This window comes from Sinocyclocheilus anshuiensis, unplaced genomic scaffold, assembly GCF_001515605.1.
Source record: "Sinocyclocheilus anshuiensis isolate Anshui unplaced genomic scaffold, SAMN03320099.WGS_v1.1 scaffold1069, whole genome shotgun sequence".
Taxonomy (NCBI): domain Eukaryota; kingdom Metazoa; phylum Chordata; class Actinopteri; order Cypriniformes; family Cyprinidae; genus Sinocyclocheilus; species Sinocyclocheilus anshuiensis.
This window is the reverse complement of record NW_015557150.1, coordinates 335,593-355,037: the sequence shown is the minus strand read 5'-3', so window position 1 is coordinate 355,037 and position 19,445 is coordinate 335,593. Positions and strand designations below refer to the sequence as shown.

Here is a 19,445-nt window from a genome sequence, read left to right as displayed (position 1 = left end):
TGCAGTTTGCTTACCGAGCAAACAGGTCCATGGATGATGCAGTCAACATGGGACTGCATTACATCCTGCAACATCTGGACAATCGTTCGTAGCAGTAAATGACGAGATGTCATATCATTCACAAGTACAGTATGGAGTACGTACTCAGTACTAGGACCATTGCTTTTCACACTTTACATGTTACCCTTGTGAGATATCATCAAGAAACACGGTGTTAGCTTTCACTGTTATGTTGATACTCTATATTTCTTTGTGACCCAATGAAACCTACACATTTGCAAAACTAACGGAATGCATAGTTGATATAAAAAACTGGATGACTAGTAATTTCCTACTGCTAAATTCTGGAAAAAAACCAGAGGTGTTATTTATTGGACCAAAACCTCCGCATGTAATAACCTAAAACACTGTCTAACACTTGATGGCTTCTCTGTTAATTCCTCGTCATCAGTTAGGAACCTATGTGTTCTATTTGATAGCAATCTTCTTTGAAAAGCATGTTTCTAGTATTTGTAAAACTGCATTTTTCCATCTTAAAAATATATCTAAATTACGACCTATGCTCTCAATGTCAAATGCAGAAAAGTTAATTCATGCGTTCATGACATCAAGGTTAGATTATTGTAATGCTTTATTGGGTGGTTGCTCTGCGTGCTTAATAAACAAACTCCAGCTGGTCCAAAATGCAGCAGCTAGAGTTCTTACTAGAACCAAGAAGTACAAACATATTAGCCCGGTTCTGTCAACACTGCACTGGCTCCCTATTGAACAACAAATACATTTTAAAAAATCCATTAAATGATTGTTAGGCTGCATTAATTAGGTCAACCGGAGCCGGGAACACTTCCAATAACACCCGATGTACTTGCTACATCTTAAGAAGAATGGCATCTACGCTAATACTAGTCTCTTTCATTCTTATTCCGAGGTCACCGTAGCCACCAGATCCAGTCTGTATCCAAATCAGATGGTGGATCAGCACCTAGAGACGAGCTCAACAGCCCTGAATGTCAGCGGAGACCATGTCAACTAGATGTGCTACTCTGCGAAGACCTCATCACCTCGACAACCATCAGCACAAGACCACGAGAACCAGAAAAAGTCCTCTGCACCTGTGTTGCAGGCTGGAATTAAACCACACCCTGCTGGTTCATCTGGCCAGAGGAGAACTGGCCCCCCGACTGAGCCTGGTTTCTCCCAATGTTTTTTTCTCCATTTCTGTCACCGATGGAGTTTTGGTTCCTTGCCACTTTCGCCTTTGGCTTGCTTAGTTGGGGACGCTTGACTGATTGCACAGACACTATTGGAAGAGAGCTGAACTGGATGATGACATTACTGAATCATCAATGAACTGACTTTAGCTGGAAAAATGACTCTGTTATTGTCTTCTGGAATTATTGACAATCTTTTTTTCCTGTTTAACACTGTAAAGCTGCTTTGACACAACCAGTATTGTATAAAGCGCTATACAAATAAAGGTGACTTGACTTGACAAATCAGGGATCCTGTTCGTGGACTTCAGTTCAGCCTTGAACACTCAACACTCACAGCACTCCTCCAGACCAAACTAACCCAGCTCTCTGTTCCTAGCGCTATCTGTCAATGGATCACCAGCTTTCTAACAGATAGACAACAGCTAGTGAGAATTGGTAAATTCAAATCCAACAGCCACACCATTAGCACTGGCGCTCCTCAGGGATGTGTGCTCTCCCCACTGCTCTTCTCCCAGTACACCAACGACTGCACCTCTACTGACCCCTCTTTCAAGCTCCTGAAGTTTGCAGACTACACTACAGTCATTGGCCTCATCCAGGATGGAGACGAGGCCGGCACTACAGAGCACTGAGCACCAAAACAGCCAGACATAGGAAAATATTCTTCCCTCAGGCCATCTACCTCATGAACAGTTAAATGTTCTCCCCACTGTGCAATAAAACATGTGCAATACCCAACTATCTTATATTTATTAAACATATGTTATTGATTCAATATATCATATATCTATCCACATTTCCTTGCATAATTTGTAGCACATCTGTACATACAACATACTGTCTATTGTCTTTTTGTCTATTTTGTATTGTTTTTACTTATTTATTTTTACTCATTTTGTTATCTGTGTCTTGTCACTTGTCATCCTGTCTGTGCACTGGAAGCTTATGTCACCAAGACAAATTCCGTGTGTGTAAGCACACTTGGCAATAAAGCTCTTTCTGATTCTGATGATAATATATTCGAAATGTGACCTCATGTGAAAATGTATCTATTTTACAAGGTGTGGATTTCATATGACTGTGTATGATATGAATCATATCGAAAAATATCTATTTTTAAGTAAGGTCCACCCCTAAACATAACTGTAAGCTGATCGTACGAAAACGTACAAATTAGATTAAAATAAATAGTAAAATAGTTATGAATTTCCATGAGATTGTGTTGTTTCTGTTTCAGGAAAGACTGTTGTCAGGTACTGTACTCAGTTTGTCACAAAGGCTTTGAGGGCCAGACGTACATTTTGTCATACTCTCTGAAAGGGATAGCATAGTGATAAACCTTTAACTTTTATTAATCCTATAAGATGGTGTGAATTAGTGTGTATACAGACATCTGCATGTTTTTACAGATTTTACAATGTCCTGATCAGCATTAAAAACGTCCAAGAAAAAAAACCTCCACTCCAAGTCATAGTGCTCATAAGACTTTATTACACAAACAGAAATGCAGCACATTCATTGCTATTCTGTGTTTGACAGCTGCATAAAATATTCATAATTCTCAGGTTACTCGTCAATCAAGAGCTTATCTCTAGAGCCCTCGTAGTTGAACCAAACATGATAGCTGATGTAATAACCATTGTTGAACATGTAGAGTTTTTGATCGGTGGGGTTGTAGTCCAAGTAAACATAGGATTCCTGGAACTTCTCAAAGGGAATACTAACATAGCTTTCCTGTTCGGTGCGAGTGTCAAAGGTGTAAAAGATCTCCTCAGTTTTAGTGTCTACAGACCTTGTGGCATACAGAACCCCACATATCATGAAAGTGTTTCCTACAGATGGTTTGAAAATACTGGTCTGCCAAACCTCCTCTACTTCAAATGACACTTCATTGATCTTCCCTAAAACCAGTTTACCCTTTGATTCCTCTGTGGCGTAGGTTACCCACAGGCCGGACTCATCGGCTGCAAAGTCCAGGTTCTGGTTGGCTGAGTAATGATATGAGAATTGGGCACTGGCCATAGGAATCAACTTATACTCAACTTTTACACTGGTCATGTTGAGCTTTCCCATAGCAAAAGGGCTTCTGAACTGATAGTACAGGTTGTTTTCCCGCACAATGTAGTTGTTTCCAGTACCTCGCCAATCGTAATTATATTGGACATAAAGCTGATGTGTCTTAAAGCCCTGTCTCATGATCAGATTGTAGTAGTCAGAGTACTGTGTGATTCTGCTGACCAGAGTGTCAGTAGAGCCGGAGTACCAGTACATGTTTTCAGAACCAGGCAGGGGCTTTGAGTCTTTGCCCCATCCTCCATACTTATAACCTGCACTCAGATCTGCATTCAGCTGGCTGATGATGGGTTTGCTGATTCTTCTAATTCCACCATGATTGCAGATTCCTTGTAAAACAAGTAAATGAGTTTATAATTATAGATGATTGAAAACAAGTTGGACATTCAGTACCTTGATGGAGAAAGACTTACCAATGTCGGGGTTAAAGATTTCATTATGGCGTCTCTCGCACTCTTCTAGTTTCTGCTGAAGAATTATATATTCTCGACGTGTCACAAGAACTTGGTTCTTATCATAGGTGATCTCCAGATAAGTCAGTACAGCAATCATAACACTGATCTGTTTTCATCAAAATGAAATTTAATCACAATATTAATCTAAGGTAAAAGAAACAACATCATCCTGAACAGTTCTTCACAGATCTAACATACATGATTATTTTAGAGTGTCCAAATCACTTCAAGTCTTTGGGTTATCGTGGCACCCAGCAACACTACGAAAACATGCAAACTCAACACAGTGATTTTGAAAGGCATGTCTCTCAATCGACACAGTGAATTTGTAAGCATAATTTGACATTGTAAACTTAGCCCTCAAATCCGATTGGTTTATTGGAATGTTGTTACAGGTTCACCAAAGATGTTGATTCAGGAAGATGCTGTACTTGCTGTACTGAAATCATGTTTACCCAACAAAGAAAGGCTGAACTGTGAACCAACTTTGATTGTTGGCTGAACAAAGCCTCGCCTGGATGTTTGCAAGAGTTTGAATGTTAAAACCCTTCCAGAATAGTTTAGGCTGGCTAGTGTTGGTTTAGTACTAGTTGCTTTGCCATGTTGTAACACCAACTTAGCTGGGGAAGATGATCAACCAGCATGTTTTTTTCTGGTGAAGCTGGTTGATCTATTTGTTAAGCAACTTAAGAAACCTTTTGGGGAAACCAGCAGATCAGCAACAGGGTAGGCCATACATTTTTATTATACGGCTCTGTGGAATACTTGATTCTGATTGGTCAGTCGCGACATTCCGAGGTATGTTATCCCTCGATAACAACCGGTGAAAGCTGATAACACAGGCTCATCCGGGTAACTGAAGTCAGCACTATACGCTTGCTAGGAACAGTTTTTCTTGGTGAAAGCTTTGCCTCTGGATAGCTAATAAAATATAAAAACTAAATTCAATATCATGTTTACAATTATTTAATGTCATCCTGGTATTGCAGACTCGCTCTCTCTCGTTTCATACAAACGCAGCTGCTGCAACAATTGTTTTGTACACTGTAATGGATTATAAGATAACTAACGTACTGGTAAGATTCTAAAACAGTTTTGTCTTAAATCAATATCTTTTATCGCCATAATTATTTATGAGTTGCAATGTTGTGTGTAATAAGTGGTTTGACTGCACCGTATCCCTTAAATGTTCATCTGGTTTGAACTTGCCGCTTACTAGCAACTGCTGTCTTCATGGAAGCTTTGCGTTCAAACATTTCAACTCAAATCAATATTTTGTGTCTAATTATTTACTTATATGGCAAGTAGCCATGTAATAAGGGTGATAATGTACATCCAGCTGGTTGTTATCGCAGAATAACCCCCGAATGTACTGTGCCTGTTGTCAGGGATTTTGAAAATAATCACCTTCATTCCTGTACAATATCTAATAGTTTGTTTTGTCAAACTTACACCAAAGGTGCTATTTATGCTGATTGAGCAGAGGTTCATAAAGTTTCACCTGTTTGCGTATGGATATGAGCACGGCAGAGGTGGTTTGTATAGACGCCTGCAGCTCCACAATTAGAGCCTCCACCTGCTTGATCTTGATTTTCACCTCCTCTATGTGGAGCTCACTGTAGGAGTCGGGGTCATCCTCCATCAGCTCGATCAGCACTGTCAGGTTCATTATTTTTGCTACATAGACCTTTAGTTTAACCTCATAAATCTCCACCTGCACGAGAACAGTTAAAGAACAATTAGCTTCTGCATGTTTCACTTCAGTTTAGTCTCATGAGTTCTTAAGGTTGTACCAAACCTTGCTAATCTCCATCTGCAGTTTGTAGTTGATCTCAACTGCTGTGCTCTCCAGCGAGATGAGCTCTTTGATTGGAAATGTGCTGTTGGGAAGGAAAGCCTCACAGATACATTCTCCACCGGAGGCGCTGCCCTCAGCCCAGGGACTCAGTGCCTACAGAAGACAAGTGAAAGCCATCAGCCTTTCTCCTCTTCTACATCAGCAAGATGAATTTACATTCATGCATTTGGCAGACAATTTTACCCGAAGACATTTACATTGCATTCAAGGAGTTCACTGTATTAGTTCATGCATTTGGGAATCATACTCATACCCATGACCACCAAACCCTTCCAGGAGCAAGATTGGACACCCCTACCCTACTGTTTGAGCTAGAGGCACACTACTAATAAATGAAATGATTACTGAAGAGTTGTCTGTGAAAAACCTGTAGAATGTTGTATGCCTTTATATCTTCTCGCTTGGTCTACTGTAATTGTCTATACATGGTAATCTCTCAGTGCCACCTGTCCTGCCTGCAACTCGTTCAGACTAAGGGAAGTTATTACACTAGTTATCTTTTTCTCCACTGGCTTCCAGTAGAGAATTGAATTCAAGGTGCTACTCTTTGTTTGGTCACACTTTAGTTTGGGGACCAATTCTCACTATTAACTATGACATTTGCTTCAGTAAACTCCTACTTTGCTGCTTATTCATAGTTATTAAGGTAGTTGTTCAGTTTAGGTATGAGGTAGGTGTAAGGGATCTAGAATATGGTTATGCAGAATAAGGCATTTATATGTGCTTTATAAGTACTAATAAACAGCCAATATGCTAGTAATATGCATGCTAATAAGCAACTAGTTAATAGTGAAAACTGGTCCCTCAACTAAAGTGTTACCCTTTGTTTTTAAGGCTTTACATGGCTCAACTACATTGCATTTACGTCGATCGTTTATACACTTTCAAGTATGTGAGATCTTCCAGTCAAAGTTTTACTTTCTGTCCCTTTAAAATCTATGGGTGAACATCGTTTCTCTAGTGTCTGCTAAACTGCAGTAAACCGCTGTTGTATGTCAGATCTTCTCCAATAGATGAACCATTCAAATCTCAACTTTTGAGTTTGGCTAAGTCAAAAGCAATGGCAATGGTGTCTATAAGTCTCATGTATCCTGTAGGTCAGAGTTGCTTCATGATGCTTCCTGATAATTAAACTGTATACCTCTTTGTTCAGTTTCTGCTGCTTTTAAACAGGTTATAGAGATAAACTTGTACTGTACTCACCCCCTCGACAACAGCAGACCTGAAGAGGACGAAATAAAGAAGCGTGGCAATCATCATGCATCAGTTAGTTGTGTTGTAGGAACGGAGCTCTCTGGCTTTTAAAGACCATCATATCTTGTGACATTATCAGCATCTGGACCTTTCACAGCATTATTCTCTGACAACTGATGATGTTCATTTGCTTATGTTCTTTACACAACACCTCTAAGGCAATTTACTTAGTGGATTTAAGGCAGTGGTCAGATTATGTTGAAACATAGACAGTAAAAACAATACAGGTGTGCTTTCACATGAAATATGTTATCAGCAGGCCAGGACGCTGTGCAATTCAGATAAACTGGCACTAAAAAGGAATGATGTCAACCAATTTATCAGTAAGAAATATGATCAGAAAATAGTTTTCTCTTTATTTATGAAAAATATGTTTACCAATAACCTATAAGCAAAATAAACTGGTCCCAAATGAGCAAGACACTATTGAGTATCTTAATTTGGGCTAAAATGGGCAACCCTATTATTATGTTGAGTAATAAATTATAAATGGCAATTTCTTTTCAATTCACATTGATCTCAACTATCATTTGGTAAAACCAAATAAATTGTATGTGTATCCTGGTGCCGTCTAGGTTATTTATAGTAAATTGCATAATAAATTTGCCAATTTGAACAACCATGACAGAGTTACAGAAGTAATAGTTAGGCTGGTAAATGACACGACCTTGTTATATATACCTGTTTATTGGAGCTCTTCAAATATTTTACATACCCTTTTATTTACATAATCAATTTGGGGAATTTTGCTGTCCCAACTTTATAATTTTGAGTCTCATCAAAGTAGAATCACATGCACTAAAAATCTCTCTCTGTCAGTTTCAAATTTAGTACTTTTACTGACATGACAAATATTTTACGTTCACATTTCCAAAGTGTTTACATGCAAATAAAACAGCAAAAACTGAAAATAGTGCAAAACACCATACATGAATATAAGAAAGAAAACTGATACAATATAATTGACCAATTAAGAAAAAAATGTCCGTATATCCCATGTGGTATATTGCAAGACTTCTGAGCTCCCAGATACAACTTTATGGCAATGGCAACTTTATTTATATAGTACAATTAAAGCAACACAAGTTGATCAATGTGCTTTACAATGTCACACAGAAAAACACGCATCACACAGGCAACACATTTAATAAAATTATCATTGATTAAAAGCTATTGGAACAGGTGTGTTTTGAGTTGTACTTTAAAATCCTGTACAGTAGCCGCGTGTCTCTTATAAATTCCGAGTCGCTGATCTCAAACTTCGTCCAGTCTGATATTCAATCAAGAGATCTGAAGGATAGACCGGTGCGAGTCCATGCAATGATTTGTACACCAATAACAGAAGTTTAAAATCAATCCTATAATAAACTGAAAGCCAATGCAGGGAGACCAGGGTAGGAGTAATATATTCACGTTTTATAATACCCATTAAGAGTCTAGCAGCAGAGTTTTGAACTTTTTGCAAATTAGATATAGATGACTGGCTAATTCCCTTATATAACACATTGCAATAGTCAAGTCTTGATGATATCAAAGCATGGATTGAAATTTAAAAAGCTTGTCTACAACGCCGTATCTCATAATTTAACCAGGGATCAGACCTGTTTTTACTACATTTACTTTTTAAACACATCTCTACAGGTTCAATCTTAACAGATGAAGATGTTCATCCACTCCCTTGTCCTGAAAACACCGTCGGACATATTATAAACCTCCCTGAACATCGTGACAAAATCCGTACAAGCTGTAGATAAAGCCTACGAAAATGTCCTTATTCACTGAAAATCATCACCACCACATGGACACCATGTCCATTTGGTGTTATATTTTTTCTTTTCTTTTCTTGGACTTCTTTTTCTTCCCCTTAACTTTTGTTTTACTGGTTGGCTCTGTGTTTAACGCAGGCCTGGATCTGGTCAGGTTAGCTGTGGGGCTGAGTTTACTGCTGCACACGCTCGGGTTGGACCTAGAGTGCATTCCCTGGGCAGAAGCAGGTTTGCTGGTGGATGGTTTAGGGATGCTGGCGAAAAGATTCGGCTGGGAATACGAGCGCATGCCTGGTGAGCTCGAGGCGTTCCCTATCATGGGAAGATGCACATGCTCGCTGCTCATGTTATTGACAGAGTAGCGGCTGCTGTTGGACATGATTATATGATGCCAGGAGCTGAGCGGGGTGGCAGAGAATGGCTGAAGGCCGCTGGAGTCCTCTTTGGCAGCACCTGGTGATATTATCATGGAGCTCCGTGGAGTGACGGCCTCTACGGCGCTCTCAAAGGTTTTTAGGATCCTGTCACTCTTCTGCTTCTCCTTCTTCTGCCGGGACTCCACTTTACGCAATTGGCGCCGGTGGTCTCGCATCATCTGTTTCCTAGTATCTGCCAGGCCTCTGTAGGGTAGCGAGACATTAATTCAGCAATAGTAACGGCACTGTGAACGTCTTTATTCTCAGCAAGTGCAATGAGAACTGGAAGTGGTGTAATATAGACCTAAAACTCCTAGGCTGCATTTACACTGCGAGGTACAGTTCCAGTCTTTTATCTTATTTTTTTATCTGCCTTTTTACATTCAACTTATGACTTCACTTGTATCCGACATCTGTGTTTCCATTAATCTCCATATCAAACTGAAGATTTTAATGTGAGCGCCACACTGATCCTATACAAAAATCGAGAAAGTAGGATTGGTGGGAATACACTTTTGGGAATTATGGGTTCAAAGTATCCGCTTCAACAAGTTTTGTGCAAGCGCTTACAGGCACGTCTGCTTCATGAGGACAACTGTGTTCTGTTTTCTATTTACATGTGTGTAGCAATATCTGTGTAAGATATTTTGTACCTGTGTAAACACAGCTCTAGTAACCTAAAAAAAATCACAAAACTGAGTTGTTGGCAACAAGTTACCACCAAATTCAAAATCAATTGTGAGTCAAGTTTCTTGTGTGCTTCATGTGAGGAACACTGTGGTGCTGTCTGTGTAGAGTTCAAATGTGTAACAGGACATTGGTAACAACACTTTTTTCACTTCACTAAGTACTCATGTAACTGGAATTATATAACTACATTTTGTAACAACAATATGGATAAGAGTAATTGGAACCATTTGTACTTACACATACCATTCAGTGGGTTGTTACATATGTGTAGTTACAGAAATATTACAGCTGTAGATACTATGTACCAATGTGTACTTACACTGTGGTTACATACTACATACACATCTAGTTACTATGTAAGTACACAGGTATTAGGGCCACTTAATATAAAGTGGGACCAATAAAAGCTTCAAGAAATATACTTTTATGCTTACTGTAATATTGTAGTGAAGAGCTGATGTTTGAACACTGATATAGAGCACTGAAAATTAGTCACTTATGAGGTTCCCTTTACTGCCTATGTACTGTAGACAGATGACAGTAATGCAGCTCTCTAGGGTACGGATCAGAGCTTATGATTTATTATCATGGTTAAGTTTGTAAACATGATCATAAAGTTGCATTATTGGAGAGAATCGTCCAGGTGCACGGAGTCTGTGTGCTTTGTCATGCATTTGATAAGTAATGGCTTCATTAGCTCAGTGTTGAGGGTAGAGCAGTAAAAGCGAGCTCACCTGTAGTCCACTATGCCTGTTCGGTCTCTGTCCAGTCTCTGAATCAACTCCTCAATCTGGAACTTCTCCAATGGGATGCTGGATTGCTGGTGTGATCAGATATGAAATGTCAAAAATAAAATGTCGTTTGATGCTTAGGCCTAGTTTTACACTGCTGTTTGGACTCATCTGCTCTTTCTTAAACCATTTTCCACATGTCAGAATAGTAGTGCTGTGATGATGAAAGCACTGAAATAACGCAAGTGGAAGTCTGGGAATAATGAAAACATGTAAAAAAATGAAAACTCTTATACTTCTTGAGCTTGTTCTTTGTCTAGATTGCAGCTCACTCTGGACATTCATCCAGAGGGAAGTCGTGGCCTAATGGTTAGAGAGTCGGACTCGTAACCCAAAGGTTGCGGGTTCGAATCTCGTACCGGCAGGGATTGTAGGTGGGGGGAGTGAATGTACAGCGCTCTCTCCCTCCTTCAATACCACGACTGAGATGACCTTGAGCAAGGCACCGAACCCCCAACTGCTCCCCGGGCGCCGCAGCAAAAAAAAATGGCTGCCCACTGCTCCGGGTGTGTGTTCACGGTGTGTGTGTGTTCACTGCTGTGTGTGTGCACTTAGGATGGGTTAAATGCAGAGCACTAATTCCAAATATGGGTTACCATACTTGGCCACATGTCACATGTCACGTCACTTCATCAACGAGCTTCATGGATTTGACTTTTTACTTTTCAGGAAAGTGGGACTTTCTCGGACCCAGGTCAATACCTGAACGGCTCTCCTGAAGTCTACGACAGGAACATGCATTGTCCCATCCTTGTCGATGTTACGGAAGAAGTCCCACAGGCGAAGTTTGCGCTGATCAAGGTAATCCTTTGAAAAGACAATTCAGCAAATGTAGTGAGACAGCAGATTTGAGAAACAATCACATCCAGATTTCAGCAGATTTCATTCTCATGAGTGTGCACTATCTACCTGAATGACTTTCATGGGGTCGATGCGTTTGCGAGGCTTTTTGGCGATAAAGCCGCCAACGCCTCCATACTGCACCTCCAGACTGGGATGCTCCTGACAGATCAGCTCCAAGAGCTGCACAAAGTTCTCATTCACCAGCACGTTCTACAACACATCACGAATGAAAGAAAACACATTTTATGCCCATTCTAGATTTTATTTTTTATTTTAATTATTATTATTAACTGGTATGTCTGTCCCATAGTTACCACAGTTAGAACAGTAAAATAAATACAGGACAAAACACTTACTGTAAGGCTTTTGGTGATGTCAGAGGTCATACGTCGAGTCAAACTCTACAGTATTTTTACACAAATTCAGTTCACATAAAAAACACCATTGTTCCAATTGATCAAAAATGACAAGCTAGATTTATGTAGGAAACTATGGAATTCTGTATAAGACCACTTATATGATCCTATGAATATGATATTTTATCATCTTATGTATCTTATGCACTGTCATTGTCACACTCCGGTGCACTAAAAACACTCTCGAAGATTAAGGTAAAATTATCTTTAATTATCCACACAGAAGGTAAATCCACAAGAGGAAGGCTTAGCACACGTGAAAACATAGACGAGATCCGACAAACTAATGCAGCACAGACAGGAACTTAAGTACAGAGGCAAATAAAGATAATTAACTAGACACAGGTGAACAGAATGAACTAATCAAACACGAGGGAAAACTAGGTCAAGGAAAGCATGAGGAAAGAAAACAAACTAAAAGTCCATGATATTGACAGTCATGTTGTTTTTATAATTTTATTTATTTCATTTTTTTATGTGTTTTTCTTTATGCCTTCAAGATGTAAGCACTCTGATCTTTTGACTTGATTAACCTTCAAGTATTGTATGTATCAGGAATATTTATCTTTGACTGATCCAAACTGATAGACAAAAAGTATATGGTAACATTTTAGATTAGGGAACGCATATTCACTATTAACTTTCTCTCAATAAACTCCTATTTTGCTGCTTATTGATAGTAAGTAAGGTAGTAGTTGTAGTAGTTATGTTTATGTATTGGGTTAAGGGATCTAGAATATGCTCATGCAGAATAAGACATCACTATCTGCTTTATAATTACCAATAAACAGGCAATATGTTAGTAATATGCATGCTAGTTAGTGAGAATTGGTCCTTAAAATAAAGTGTTACCATTAATTTCTTCCCTCACTTTAGTAAACCAAGGCCACATTTACTTAAACAGATTAGTACAATGTGGCCACAATTCACTAAAATTAGATAACGAATTCTTAATTCATGGCCATGATTGAACTAAAACGAAGGAATGAATTCATAAAATGGGTGAATGTATTCTTAATTTGTGGCCACAATAAATATAATGTTGTCTGAATGTTGTGCAGGGCTGCATAAACCAGTCCAAAATTGTATAAAATCTTCACTTTTAGCTTTTTGTGAAAATCACTTTTTCTGATCGACCACAATCACAGTGTCTGTGTCTAATCGTCTGTGTTTCTTTAAAGACCACAGAGAATACGCTTTCAAATGCATGAATAAGGTGCAGTTTTGCCTTGTGGTGTCCAGTGCTTATGCATTTGTTTCTTTAAGGTACAGAATATGTAAGTCTGAATCAATGCACAACTTATAAGCCTAATATTTTGAATATTCTGGAATAGCAACAGTAAATGCATAATGCATAATAATTAGTGTTTCCGCTTCTAGTCGTAATTGCATATAATTGCATCTGAAGGCATTGCAGTAAGTACAGTGAACGTTTACGTAATAAAGTTTAAGTTATAAATAATAACAGCTCTGTTGATTATAAAAATGTATATTTATACTGTGTATCGTGTGCCGTGACGCTCCTGCACTCACACATATGTTGATCTCCTCGATGGCAGTTTTGGGTGTGTTCTTGACCACGTTGATCAAAGTAAGAGCTCCCTCCACTGTCAATGAGTTATACGCCATCTGTAAGAAAACAATTATCATTATCACACATGATACTTTCAAAATCTGTGTAAAATAAATGGGATTCTGCCTTAAAATGACTAAAATTTGCCATTTAGTCTATAATGTCTGAGATGCCCTGTAACATAATTTAATTGCTCATTACTCAAATGAGTTGTTGCATATGATCGTGTTGCATTGTACATGTGCAATGTTTAAAAAGGTGATTCTAATCTAACTTGACAGTCTAAAGAGCCGCCTGACGCACCTGCAGCACTCTGAGCGTGTCGTTGGCCTCTAGTCCCTTACACAGCAGGCTCGCTCCTTCATCGCTGATGCGGTTGTTGTTGAGGTCCAGGTGAACCACGGTGTTGTTGAACTTGAGTGCTTCACCCAAAGCCAAAGCGCCCTCGTTTCCAAAGCCATTAAACGAGAGGTCTAAGTGTTTCAAAGTCGTGTTGACCTGATGACAGAGGCGTTGTGTGCGCTGTGTGAACATGATGTAGTTCTACACTAAATGTGAATGTGCATTAATTCATCCCACTCGCAAAAAAACTGATTTAGTATTCATCAAAATGAATTAAAACAGTGAAATGCAAACTCAGAATATGACGCAAACCTGCAATAACTAAATATGTTAAATAACACAAATGTATCTAATCCCATTTTATTAACCAATGTCTTTGCTGCTGACCTTTGATGATTCAGTTCAACCATACTAATAAGCAAAAATGACTTTAGATAAACTAACCATTGTGCATCATTGTTTTTTTATTGCTGAAGAGTGTTTCTTCTTCTGTGTTCTACTGTACAGACGTGAATTTACTTTTGCTTCAGCCTGAGGTTTATTCATTAAACTTTTTGGTGTGAAATTGTGTTTACATTTGCTATAAATAGAACTTCTTATATTAAAAACAATCAAGCCCTGCTCATATTTAAAAAGTAACGCAAAAGTAACATAACGCATTACTTTCCATAACAAGTAACTAACATAATTAGTTACTTTTTTAGGGAGTAACGCAATATTGTAATGCATTACTTTTAAAAGTAACTTTCCCCAACACTGGCACAATGTGACACTGAGCTGTGTGTTTGTGTGTGTGGGTACCTTCAGTCCAGCACAGAAAGCTACAGCTCCTTTCATTCGCAGATGATTCCAGCTCAGATCAAGAACTTCTAAACCGTCATTATTTGCTGCATGAACATACATGCATTTATTGTGCTTGCTTTCTTTGTGCAGTGAAGTTTAACTCTCACACACCAGGCGTGTCGTATTCACCTATCATCTGACCCAGATGTTCACCGCCTCTGCCGCAGAACTGATTGTGACTCAAATCCAGCTCCTTCACTCTGTAGTTGCTCTGAAGATACAGATGTTTCTATTCTCAGGAACTATAGTTGAGATGTATTCAGTTTCTGTAACTCATGCATCAGGTGCAGTGTGTAATTTCTGCAGCACCAGAATTAGTTCACCATCCCCATGCCATCCTCAGTGCTCCATCAAAAACATTGTGTGTTATCAGGATACTTTGTTGTAGATCGTCAAGACAGTCTATTAAACCAGTTTGTGCTATGCTAAGCTAAACTACATTCATGCATTTGACAGACACTTCTATCTAAAAAGACTTGCATAGCATTAAAAGTACACATTTGATCAGTTCTTGCTTTCCATGGGAACTGAACCCATGACCTTGGTGTTGTTAGTGCCATTGCTCAACTGTTTAAGTGACAAGATGACTTTTTAAAAAGTAAATAACCATGCAAAAGCATATTTTGGCTAAATAAGTGATGCAATTATTTATGTTTTGTTGCAAAACCTGTGTCAGACTAATAAAACCCCTTCTGTTGTGTTTAAAGTCATGTTCTTGTCATGCCAACTCAGCCAATTTTTAAACGGGATTTTGCGCGAGCCTGTATGCATTACTCTTACTAAACTAATAACACTAAGGGAAATATTTAATTTGACAAGTTTAGCTTTGGTAATGTAATGTAAGGTGTGCTTTAAAAAGACATTGCAACTCTTAAGTTTATATCTCACAATTCAGACTTTTTTCTCAGAATTCTGATTTTACATCTCACAATTCAGTTTTTATTTTCAGCCACGGGATAAGAAATAAAAAAGGTAATTGCAACTTTAATGTCACAATTATGATTTTTTTTTCTTGCAATTGTGAAATATAAACTCAGAATTGCAAGACAAATCTGAATTGTGAGATACAAAGTCACAATTACCTTTTTTATTACAATAGAATAGAACAGAATAGAATACCCATAAAAAGTGCACAGCAAACCAAAGCTAAAACTGTTTCAGACACTCCCCCTATGTGCCTTTTTTTTGGACCAAAATTAAGATAAATCAGTTTGATTAGATTTGCTTTATATTTGATGTACAATGAAAAAACACATGCTCTTGTTGAGATTTTTTCACATTTCCCCCATTTAGATGAATGAGTGTCTATAGATGAAAATGAACATGTTGTTCCAAATCCATATGACTTTCTTTCTTCTGTGAGACACAAAACAAGATATGTTGAGAAAGGTCTCAGCTTTTAGTCCACACAATGGAAGTCAATGGGCACCAAAAGTGTTTGGTTACCATTTGTGTATTGCCGAAGAAAGAAAGTCATATGGATTTGGAAAGAGATGAAGGTGAGTAAATGATGACAGAATTTTCAGTTTGGGTGATCGATCACTTTAGCTACATTTGTCTTGTATAAACAGATTGTGGTGCATGAACTTACAGCAAATGCATCTGCAAACCATTTGGCATCATCTTCAGCAAACTTATTCCCTGTGAACATAAACATTGTGGTTAGTCACTGTGAATCAGGTTTACCATATGATCATGCTGAATGTACTTATGCATGAAATACCTGACAGTTTTAAGGATTTAATGGAAATGTTTTCCAGGAGCATCTTAGCGACACACTCGGCTCCAGCAGACTGAAGGTGATTGTCAGAGAGATCCTGGAAGACACCAGAAGTTAACGTTTTGCTTCCCTCTAGTGGACAAATTTATCACAACAGGTGAATAGTAAGAGACTTACAAGATTGTGAATGGTGAAATTGGCCCTCAGCATCTCCATGAGATATCTGGCCCCTTCGGCTAACAGGGAGTTGTCTGCCAGCTCCAGTGTTGTGGTGTGCATGTCCGTCTACACACACAGAGCGTCTGAGATCAGCACATCAGCTGTAGATCATCAGAAACATCAGAAATGGTCAGTCTTACAACTAGAGCGATGGCCAGGGCTTTTGCTCCCAGAGGACCGAGTCCATGATGGTTGAGGTTAATGGTGGCAGAGCCCAGGTTTCTGAGGAAGTATGTGACAGGAACGACTCCCACCAGCTGACAGGCCTGTAGGTATAATTCTTCAGTGGACAGATCCTTCCTGATGAGCTTCACCTCTGATCCTGGAGAAAAACACCAGAGCAGTCATTTCTCATCATTTCTTATATTGTATTGAGTGTTTACTATTGTCCTTTTGACACACTATTTTCCTATTTTGATGCTGTAAAGCTGCTTTGACACAATCTGTATTGTTAAAAGCGCTATATAAATAAAGGTGACTTGACTTGACATGAGTACAAGGTTGGGCAAAATTCACTGTTGAAGAATGCATATCACATTAAGAATATCTCACACACACACTCTCACTCAACACACACACACACACACACACACACACACACACTCTCACTCAACACAGACACACACACACAGTCGTGTAAAATAAATAATAAAATATCTCTGAAGTATATTCTCATTCATATTTACAATTTTCTAGCACACCAGGGTGACTAGGAACATGAAATTAGAAACACAAAGGCCAAATTCCCCTAATCATCCATCACAACGAGAAAATCAAAGAATATAGTTCTGATGTGCAGAACAAGATTGTTGAGCTTCACAAAATAAAAAGTTGCTGAAGGAAAAGAGCATTGAAAATTCCCATTTCCACCGTCAGTGCAATAATGAAGAATTTCCAATCAACAGGAAATGTTACGAATCTGCTGGAAGAGGATGCGTGTCTAAACTGTCTTAAAGCAAGGCAACGAGGAGAGTTTGGGCGGCCAAAGACTCTTCAAGGACCACAGCTGGAGAATTGCAGAAAATAGTTGAGTCTCGGGGTCAGAATGCATAAAAACATTTCAAACAGCACCTACTTCACCACATGATGTTTGGGAGAATTTCAAGAAAAAATAAAGAAAAGAAAATGCTCTCATCTAAAGACAAACTCCAGCTGTCGGACACGACTGAATCTTCAAACCGGACCTGGATCTGTGGTCAGATGGAACAAAAAATCAGCTATTTAGCAGCAAACACTCAAGATGGGTTTGGTGCACACAGGGATAAAAAGTACCCCTTGTGTACAATGAAATATACTGCTGGATCTTTAATGTTGTGGGCCTGTTTTTCTGCCGAAGGTCCTGGACATCTTGTTCAGACACATGGCATCATGGATTCTAGCAAATACCGCTAGACACCTTATAATGGGCCTTGGTTGATCTTCCAAAAGGACAATGATCCAAAAACAATCAAAATCAATGATTCTGGATGAAGGAATGGTCTCTGATCTCTTATCAGCTGTTCTCTAACCTCATCAGGCATTATAGAAGAAAACTCAGAGCTGTTATTTTGGCAAATCGAGGCTTCAAAAAGTATTGAATAAAAGGGTATGATTAATTGTGGTCAGTGTGTATTAGAGAAAAAAAAATTTATTTCATGAGATTTTCTCCCCATTTTAAATTCTTATTCTTCATTGAAAGGTTTTGTAAATGTTTAAAATAAAAAATCTAATAAAAATTATAAACAATGCATTTAACAATACATTTTCAAAGGCTTCTTTGTTCATATTTACCAAGGGTACCAACAATTTTGACCATGACTGTATATATCATTACCTTACTTTAATATTTTATTTTTTTATACATTTTTATCGGTATATTGTATATATATATATATATATATATATATAGTCATTACTTGTTTTGTGTATAATGCTTTAGCAATATTGTATGTAAACAGAATCATGCAAATAAAGTACTTTATGAAACCGAATTACCTTCCTTTTAATGTGAGTTTTATGGAAGCCTGTTTCTGCCACTGAATAAAAAATAAAAAAGGCTTATAATTGATATCTCGCAATTCAGACTTTTTTTTTCTCCGAATTATGAGTTTAAATCTTGCAATTCTGACTTTATTTTTCACAATTGCGAGTTTACATCTCGCATTTCTGACTTTATAACTCGCAATCGGGAGTTTCTATCACAATTCTGAGAAAATAAGAGTCAGAACTGTCTGATAAAAAAGTCACAATTACCTTTTTTTTTTTTTAAACAAAAACATATTCAGTGATGATAACAAGCTTCCAAAGAAGAGGAATTTACACACCACAGAGGCTTTGTGCCTAAACATAAACATTGCATTATTCATTTAGACTAATTATGCCTATTTTGTCACTGATTCATCGAATGCGTTGTTCCCTATACTAATAAATCTGCTTAATACTTTCAAATCAGATTTTAATATCCACGTGTCCTTCCACCATGGTCCAATGAAAATGTATTTATTAAATGTGATTAAATGTTACAAATTAAATAGTTGAAGGTTTTCTAAACTAATGGTACTACACATATGATAACATGTTTATGGGTGATTGAAATACTGAAGAATGAAATTAATTACTATGCAAACAATGGTTTATTTGTGACCCTGGAGCACAAAACCAGTCATAAGGGTAAATTTTTCTAAATTGAGATGTATGCATCATCTGAGAGCTGAATAAATCAGCTTTCCATTGATGTATGGTTTGTTAGGATAGAACAATATTTGGTCGAGATACAACTATTTGAAAATCTGGAATCTGAGGGTGCAAAAAAATCTAAATATTGAGAAAATCATCTTTAAAGTTGTTCAAATGAAGTTCTTAGCAATGCATATTACTAATCAAAAATTAAGTTTTGATATATTTACTGTAGGACATTTCCAAAATATCTTCATGGAACATGATCTTTACTTAATATCCTAATGATTTTTGGCATAAAAGAAAAATCAATAATT

At 38.0% G+C, this 19,445-nt stretch overlaps 2 protein-coding genes across 2 annotated transcripts in view; both read right to left on the bottom strand.

The window, feature by feature from the left end:
* Positions 1 to 2,780: 2,780 nt before the first annotated feature.
* Positions 2,781 to 6,857, bottom strand: olfm4.1 (olfactomedin 4, tandem duplicate 1). Its single transcript, XM_016473304.1, has 5 exons — positions 6,804 to 6,857; positions 5,541 to 5,693; positions 5,244 to 5,456; positions 3,701 to 3,848; positions 2,781 to 3,616 (listed from the first exon to the last, which is right to left on the bottom strand). The coding sequence occupies exons 1-5, from the start codon at positions 6,855 to 6,857 to the stop codon at positions 2,781 to 2,783; spliced, it is 1,404 nt and encodes a 467-aa protein (XP_016328790.1).
* Positions 6,858 to 8,675: 1,818 nt separating this feature from the next.
* lrrc74a (leucine rich repeat containing 74A) overlaps positions 8,676 to 19,445 on the bottom strand; it is a 13,733-nt gene continuing 2,963 nt past the window's right edge. The window contains exons 2-13 of the mRNA XM_016473303.1: positions 16,614 to 16,795; positions 16,432 to 16,539; positions 16,258 to 16,351; positions 16,126 to 16,175; positions 14,664 to 14,745; positions 14,493 to 14,578; positions 13,653 to 13,847; positions 13,310 to 13,405; positions 11,427 to 11,570; positions 11,220 to 11,324; positions 10,461 to 10,546; positions 8,676 to 9,240 (exon numbers count right to left, since the gene is read on the bottom strand). Of these exons, the coding sequence (XP_016328789.1) occupies positions 8,676 to 9,240; positions 10,461 to 10,546; positions 11,220 to 11,324; positions 11,427 to 11,570; positions 13,310 to 13,405; positions 13,653 to 13,847; positions 14,493 to 14,578; positions 14,664 to 14,745; positions 16,126 to 16,175; positions 16,258 to 16,351; positions 16,432 to 16,539; positions 16,614 to 16,795 (1,793 nt within the window). The remainder of the gene's footprint in view (positions 9,241 to 10,460; positions 10,547 to 11,219; positions 11,325 to 11,426; positions 11,571 to 13,309; positions 13,406 to 13,652; positions 13,848 to 14,492; positions 14,579 to 14,663; positions 14,746 to 16,125; positions 16,176 to 16,257; positions 16,352 to 16,431; positions 16,540 to 16,613; positions 16,796 to 19,445) is intronic.